The 8,470-nt window shown below is 42.6% G+C and overlaps 1 protein-coding gene across 1 annotated transcript; it reads right to left on the minus strand.

Annotated features, from left to right (window-relative positions):
- Window positions 1-661: 661 nt before the first annotated feature.
- On the minus strand, window positions 662-6,753 carry LOC125884214 (transcription factor Sox-19b-like). Its single transcript, XM_049569065.1, has 2 exons — window positions 5,740-6,753; window positions 662-2,811 (listed from the first exon to the last, which is right to left on the minus strand). The coding sequence occupies exons 1-2, from the start codon at window positions 6,396-6,398 to the stop codon at window positions 2,550-2,552; spliced, it is 921 nt and encodes a 306-aa protein (XP_049425022.1). The 5' UTR covers window positions 6,399-6,753; the 3' UTR covers window positions 662-2,549.
- Window positions 6,754-8,470: the final 1,717 nt, after the last annotated feature.

The raw sequence follows: 8,470 nt of genomic DNA on the forward strand, positions 1-8,470 counted from the left end.
ATAATTTCTAATAAAACAAAAGAAGATAAAGATACATTTTTGGACAAATCATTACTTATTCAAGCATTGCAGGTATGTATAAGGCTAACAAGTATATGTGGTTCCATGAGAAGGTCAGTTTTATATAGGAATATGGGTGTCAGAGTGCAGTGTTAGGTTTAAGGATTTGTAATTTTAGAGATATGGACTTTGACACAGAACAGCTTGACTAATTCTGACAAAACAAAATTAGATTTATAAATGAAAAAAGATCAGATGTTTGTGGCAATTAAGCAGTCACAAATTCAAGACTACTAAATGATTTCTAAGGCCCAATACAAATTGAATTTAAGACACTTAAAGACTTTTTTAAAGACCTGCAGACACCCTGTGAATGCACAAAACACCTCTCGATATGTAGGCCACGAATAGACAACTTAGAGTTGAACAGCTGAACATTATTCAGATTATTAGACACCATCAGCTGATGAAAGCTTTAAACTATTGAGTGGACGTGGACTTAGATTTTTTCGTCAAATGATTCTAAGCTTTGAAAAGGCCACATTCGTGGCAAAGCTGTTGACCTAATAAAGTGGCCAATTAATGTATTTTTGTTGTGGTGTGAGAAGGTTTTTCACTCTTTGGCTGAACTAAAAGTACACAAACATTTACCGTGACATCATTAATGAAAAAAGGATTTGTACTTTTTATTAATATTGTCATGAATGCCATAACAAAAGATTTTTTTTTAATAAAAAAGGAATCAAGACTCTTAGTATAAGAGCCTAAAAATGTATACATTATTTACATGAATGCTACATACAGTAACTCTAGCATATGGCAGCATTTACATACAAGAGAATTCATTCTAAAAAATAGAGATACGAGTCAGTATAAAAGTTAAACACTTGGGTAACAATGTAAACATTCACGCATTACTTTAATAAAACTGCTCTCCCTTTTTTTCCATTAAAAAAAATAAGTCAGGCATCTGTTTCCAGTGCATGTCGAGTTAGTAATGGAATGCTTCAAAGTTAAAACTGTCTGAATCATCTACCACATTCAATATTCACAGTTTCTGTAGGCTGAAAATTAAAGTTCCCTTTAGGTCCATAGCAGCACTAGTAACCAGACAGCAGGCTAAGACAGAAAAATAGACAAATGACAGCACTGTCAGATTGAGAGAACCACAATTAAAAGCACTTGTTACTTTATATAATGATAGAGTTACCCACAGGTAAAAGCTGGAATGTGAAACTCACTTTGATACATTCTCTTTACTGGTAGTAAAAACACAAAGAATTAACAGGTCATTAAAAAAACATGCCTGGACGGGCTTTTATCAATCCAGTGCACTTTGTGGAAGACATCACTTGCAAGTCTTAATTTGCTATTTGGAATAAAACAACTGAAATGTAGCATTTCATATTAAATTTCATTCACTTACTGGAAGAAAAGAGCCTAAAAACAATATCTTGCCTAGAGCCAAGTGGCAACTTAGGATGCTGCCAGAACAATGCATCAATTACATCAAAAGATCAAATCTAAAACTAAATATAGTGAATAAAACTCATACAGGCAGCAGAAACAGCAGTGACGTGGTGTGACCGAGGACACTAGACCTGCTGAAATGTACCAGCATGGCTCTCCGTTCTTAGCGACACCACAGATCAAAGAAGCCAGTGTGCTCTGTTTGTCTCCCGTGGATGCGGCGCTGATTGTCCAACAGGTGTTTCCCGTGTCATCCAACAAGATTTCATCAGTTAAAAATAAAATATAAAAAACACAAGAGTACTAAACCAAAGTCAAGGCACAAAGAGTTCATTTTATACAAAAAAACAGCTCTGTCGTTCATGTTGTGCATTTCCTTCCCATGATCCCCTCCGGCACCCGGCTGCTCTCCAGCTCCGCTCGCACATCAGGACGATGACGAGCGATTCAGCTCAGGTGATTCGTCCGTCACCGGCTGAGAGATTGTGATCCGTCGACCAGGTTAGCAGGTCATCTGTGCATCTGTGTCGGCGGCGGGCACTGGCTCTGTGGAAGACTAAACCTGCTAACTGGACCAGTCTGCCGGCACCTACTGGGTATGGTGGAAGTGTCATGAGTGCCAGTGTCGCAAGTGTTTAGAGTGGTATTAAAGGGGTCTTTTGACTCATTATGGATAAGTTCTAAAATACAAAAAAAAAAGACAGAGAAAGACATTTCCTTATATGTACACAATAAACAGACGTGGCCCCTGTCTTCACTGCAGCCATCATGGAGAGAAGTCTGCTGGAGGGTGGAGGGCAGGGAGGAGTCTCCGCTCTGTACGTGTGGTGGTGGGTGTGTGTAACTCATGTGGCACCAAAGAGGTAGAAGAACAGCTTTTTGGGACTGTAAGACTACTGAATGCGGGGAAAAGTGGTTTTTCCTTCACGTTTTCTGTCTCTTTGCTTTGCCAGTCTAAAGCCCACCCCCCCACTCCCAACACCCGACTCCATCTCCCGTCCCGCCAGCTGTGCATCGTGAGCATTTCTGTTCCTCCCACTCAGATAACCCTCCCGCCCCCACGACTCCCACTTCCAGTCCTAGATGTGTGTGAGTGGGACGGTTCCGGTGAGGTAGTGCTGCTGGACGCTGGTGTAGCCCCTCTGTGCTGCCGTGGGGTCGCCGGCGTCCCCTCCTGGTCCGGGAATGTACATGCTGATCATGTCCCTGAGGTCGCCCTGCAAAGGGCCGCGGTGGTGGTTGGGCGTTCCCGTCGGAGGCGAGTGGGACACTGGTTCTGCTTTCACCATGGACATGGTGACGGGGCTGGGCTGCTGGGGACTGCTGCTGTATGACATGGGGCTGCAGGAGAGAAGATGACACGAGTTAAAATTGAAATCTAGACGCCTGATTAACGGGAGAAATCAGACCATACATGCACCATATAAATGTAGAAGTGAGACGAAGAAGTTATCTCAAAAACTTCTCCCATGACTTTCGATTTCTATGATACTCTGCTGCAGTAATAAGTTGTCTTTCATCTCACTGCACTTAAGTAACACAATATCAAGCCCCTGTCCTGCACTTTTGCAGTAGAGAATGTGCCATGTGCAGTGGATCTGTAATGTGCTGCAGGTATAAAGGCTGAAGCAGGTCAAAACTCATTTCCAATTTTTGACACCTGGTTTTCTTTTATGAGATTAAAATAAACTTGAAAATATAGACCAAATATTTAAATCCTCAAGAAGACAACCACTGTCCCAAATCAGCAGCATTAAACTAATGAACTAAGGGGAAGGAAGCTCCGAGTGCTTTGCCAAAACAACAGGCTAAACACATCGTTCTGTAACCGTATCTAAATATAACAACACTGAAGCTACTTTTTTGATGTAAAATCACCGTCCTCAACATCCTAATCTAAACTGAAGCAGAATCTTAAGTTTCTCTCAAAGGTTAAGGAAAGTTGCATCTACTTGAGTACAATTTCAAGTCATTTGTGTATCACTCACTATTCGTATTTTGTAATTGTACTTTTTTTCACCACCACAATACTATGACAGTCAGGCACCTCTGCTTTTCACCAGTCTGAGCACAAAAACTTTAGTTTGCCACAGGACAAGTGAATTCATCGTAGGGTACAGTGATGAGTCTTGACACAACATCATCAGGTGATGAAAACATTTACACAAGTCTTAAGAATAAGAACTTAAAGGCTAACTGTCACTTTAAGAGAAATAAACCAATATAGGAGAACAGGACATTAGAGCTGCTCTACTACCACCACAATATGACCAGGATCAGACACTCAAACATGGGTGGATGGATGATTCTACTTGAATACTTGAAACATGCTCAAAGTAAGAGAGCCTTGGAGCATGTCAGCTACATCCTTATATTTAGGACCAAAAAAATGACATCAGACAGCCAAAATAAAATCCTTCATGTGGTCAACACAGCGTCAGGACAACAGGAGACACAATGGGAGAACAGAACTTCATTATGCCCAAATGACTGAGGGGAGAGTCATGGAGATGTGTCACTTTAGTGTTGCTGTGGAGACACCTGCCAACACACAACATCCCATCCAATTCAGATGGTCTTAATATGTTGATATTTTACTAATATCCTGATAGAAGACTAGAAATAATCTTAGATTTGTGATATTGGCATATATTGAGTGTTGTCTTTTACTGGTTTTAAAAGGAATTACAGTAAAGTGCTGTAATTTTCTGGACTGCTTTATTAATTGCCTCTAGCCACTTAGTCATCATATTCACATTACTGATGGTTAATTATCAAAAGTCTCATTGTGGAAATATTCTGTGAAAGCACCGATAGTCTATCATAAAACATTGTCACAATATTGCTATCGAGGTATTTGATAAAAATGTTGCGATATTTGATTTTCTCCATACGGCCCTGCCCTGAGTTTTATATTATATAAAAACAAAAAAGTGAAATTTGTTTTAAAAATATACTATTTGAATTTAAAAGTTGTTGTGCCATGACTTCAAACTCACAATCCAAGTTTTCTGAGTCTCAGCTGACAAGAGATTCTGACCGATCTCTTTCTCACTTAAAAAACTTGCTAATATCGTTTGTTACTGTTCAGTACATGACGGGACGGGCATCGACAAGTTTGGCCTCCAAACATGGCTCAAAGCTCCTGACGAGCTGATAACACGCATCAAAACATCTCTCAGGGGAAGCTCTAAAGGATTCCACCTGCTGGAGAACAAAGATGTCTGAAACGTTCACACTGAAGTAGAGTCATCCGTCAAAAAAAGGACCCAATGATCAGATACTGGAAAAAAATTCCATCCATCCTCACATTTGTCAAAGTCTTTGTACTTTCTGGGGATGGGGAGGGGGGGGTAGGAGACCTGAAGGCAGGAGGCAAAGACCCCAGAAGTGTAAGTGGGACAATGCTTTAGCAGGAATGGGGGATTGTGGGTAGAGGACCACACACAGAGCCGTCCTTCCTACCGTCAAGTCATCCTGATCAACATTCCGGGCAGGACCCAGCCCAGAGCAGAGCGTCACACGCATAACAAGTAGGCAGCAGACTGAAGCCTGTTGTTCCATCGTAGGCCGTGTTCCTCAGTGACTCAATGGGACTGAATGTACTTTATCTCAACATTTCCACCTGATTAAAGTCTCACTTCTGAGTGCCATCTCACATCAGCCACTCTGCAGACTGAGGGTGGATTTTTAGACCATTTCTGATCACTTTAGTTTGTGTTATTTCACATTTGTCCAAACTCTAATCAGATATTGTCAAAAAAAAAGAAGTGAAAGCTTTATTGCTGCTTCTTAGTTTGTGAACTAACCATAAAGTCACAAACTTTGACTAAAAACTAAAAAACAATTGTGCGAATGTTCATGAAGGAAGTATATTTAGAAAAGGGTTCTGCATTTTGAACTGCTTTTGACTTCACTGCAGAGGTAGTGGCTTGGACAAATAAAATAAACTTCACTGACGCAGGTGGATGCGCTGGCACATGCTGGAGACCTTGTTCGGGATTTTTAATCTCTTTTTATTATTAGGCATCTAGGCCTAGTAAGATTTAATCAAAATCGGCCAGCATATTAAACAATTAAATTAAATACATGAAAACCACAATCAGATTTAGCAGTGTTGGCGTTTTATTGGCCTCCATAGTAGCGTTATTAAAAAGGTGCCAAATGCGTCAAATCCATAGAAGTTTTTACGCAAATCTTAGTTTTAAAGTGGACACTATTATAGGCTACACCTGTCCGCAAAACTTCCTGTGGCCTCCACACACTCACCTGTAGGAGTTGGCTCCGTTCATGTACGTCTGCGCCGCCGTCATCGCAGGTGGGTACTGGAGAGCTGACAGGTCATACCGGTGGAGCTGCTGCGTGTAGCCGAGCGCCTCGCCCTGCATGCCGGCGTACCCCCCGGTGGGACCCCAGCCGTAGCTGTCCATCCTCGGGCTGCCACCTTGGCCTTGCGCCGCCGCCAGTAGGTTCCCGGCTGACAGCGGGTACTTGCCCACCTGAGTGTCCTTCTTGAGCAGGGGCTTTGTCTTGCGGCGCGGCTTGTACTTGTAGTCGGGGTACTCCTTCATGTGGACCGCGCGCAGCCGCTTGGCCTCGTCGATGAAAGGCCGCTTCTCGGCGTCGGTTAGGAGTTTCCACTCCGCTCCGAGCCGCTTGCTGATCTCTGAGTTGTGCATTTTGGGGTTTTCTTGAGCCATCTTGCGCCTCTGTCCCCTGGACCACACCATAAACGCGTTCATGGGCCGCTTGACTTTATCCATGGGGTCCACTCCAGGTGCGCACGCCGTTTTGGAGCTCGGGTGAGAGTTGCCGTTGCTGCCCATGCTCCCGGTCATGTTGCCGGTGACCGGTGACATTCCCTGGGTGGTTTGGTGAGAAGGAGGCTGGCCGGTCGGCTTCAGCTCGTGCTCCATCATGCTGTACATGTTGGACAGGTGTAGGAAAGTTATGGTGAGTTAGAAAGAAGTTGAAACGCTGAGCACTCAGCAGCCTTTGTCGCCGTCCACCTGGCGACTTGTGGCCAGGTTTCCCTGCAGATTGAACCGGGAGCGCCGGGTGATGCAAATCAACTAATTACTCACGACTCATCCGGGACACACAAACACCGCAGCGGACGAGCAGGTTTCTCTTAAAAGCTGAGCGCGGTAGTGTCAGTCATTACTTTGTTAGTGAAACACACTGAAGACACTGAGCAGCTGCCTCTCCTCCGAGCTGTGAAATAGTTCTCAGCGGAAAACCACTTGTTGTCAGTCGGCCAACTCACACACTGAACTCATCTGCCCGTTCACTCTAAAAGTTCCCCTATTCTCGTGCAGTCAGCCGGCTGTGGACCAATGGGAGAGCGCAGAGCTGCGGTGTGTGTGCGCGCATGCATTTGCAACTGAAAAGGCTCCGAGGGTGCGCGAGACACTTGTTGATGACGGTGGTGGAGAGAGGGGAGGCATTCCTGGGAGACAAGTGTCTTAACATTCAATTATCATCAACTACCTGATGAGACGGCTCACATTTAATCAAAGTTCTCCACCAACAGAGCGTGTTTTTAAAAAATCACTGCTTTTATTTAACCAAATATATTTATTCTGTTGCTGTACTGCATCAGACAAACAAAACACAAGTTCTAGTAAAATATATAAATTAACTAGGCTGCATTTAAAAAAAAAAAAAAAAAGTTGAAACACCAAAATATATAGAAAGTAATATAACATTTATATCACTTCCGTCATTAATAAAATCACATTGTATTTTGCAATTAAAGGCAACATCAACAAAGTTATTTAGAATTTTGGAGAATCCAATTTTTGTCTGTTGATATAAGTCTGTGGATTTTCCATGTATTGCAAATATACATTTCCATAGAAAGCAAGCTTAAAATGAGAATTTAAAAAAGTGATTCAAAATTAAAAAAAAAAAAAAAACACACATCTTGTATTTAATGTAATGTAGACCATTACAAAAGCAATCAGATGTCTTTATAATGAGGCCAGAGTAACCCCTTCAGGGCTCCTGTTGACCTCCACTTCCTCCAATTCTGCATTGTGTGTGTATCCTATTGTGATTAAGAGCCCATCAGGTACAGTGCGGCCTGCTGCCTACTTTACATTTGTGCCTAGTGGCCCAGAATTCAGCCAGTTTAAATGTTTTAAAAGTACATTTTGACATAATGCCTCTCTGCAGTTTCCCATTTTGCTTGGGTCGTAATCTAAAAAGGAAGCTACCATTTTAGGCCTTGTGTTTATAATGGTGGGGTGTACCTTGGTTCACTGTCATCAAGCCCGTAAGAACAACGCCGGTCTTTAAAGCCAATTTGCAACACAGTTTTACAGAAAATTTTAAATGGACACGACTTCTTAACAGTGCCTTACGTGGTGGTGAGCACGAAACGGGTTTAAATCATGTGCTGGCACTGCGAAAACAATGCCAAGTTTATTGTGTAGTCTACAGTAGCTTGACTTAGGAACTGGACGGTCAGTGGTTCAAGTTGCCGTCTGGACCAGTCTGGACCGGTAGCTGGAGAGTTGCCAGTTCACCCCCTGGGCACTGCCGAGGTGCCCTTGAGCAAGCCTTGGAACCCCCAACTGCTCAGGGTGCCTGTCCAAAGGCTGCCACCTCGCACTTGGTTTGTTTTAGAAAACAAAAAAAAATTACAGGAAATGATTGTGGTTTTGCTTAAAATAACTATACAAGATGTAAGTAACATAAACTTATGTACTTTTCATAGTTATGTGAAGTCTGTAAAGTCACGTAACTATTTTGACTTTTGGTTTCGCACGGGACATGAACGGCATCTTCCTGGTTGAAAGTCCATGTTTGTTTGACCTTTCCACCACCCTTCCACCTGCCCTACACAGACTTTCTGGCTCTTTATGCTTAACTCATGTATCAGCCATGACAAGTGTTACCTCTCTCGGTGACAGCTTATCAGCTATCTAATTGTACTTGGGAGCACTCAAGCTTATTTGTGTTAATTTTAGCTTGACTCATTATTAGCTGGTAACTA

The sequence above is a fragment of the Epinephelus fuscoguttatus genome, linkage group LG23, assembly GCF_011397635.1.
Source record: "Epinephelus fuscoguttatus linkage group LG23, E.fuscoguttatus.final_Chr_v1".
Lineage (NCBI taxonomy): Eukaryota > Metazoa > Chordata > Actinopteri > Perciformes > Serranidae > Epinephelus > Epinephelus fuscoguttatus.

Coding starts and splice junctions, on each gene's coding strand:
- LOC125884214 (XM_049569065.1), bottom strand. CDS start 6,398: ATGTACAGCATGATGGAGCACGAGCTGAAGCCGACCGGCCAGCCTCCT. Junction 2,812..5,739: donor AACGGAGCCAACTCCTACAG/GTGAGTGTGTGG, acceptor TCTCTCCTGCAG/CCCCATGTCATACAGCAGCA.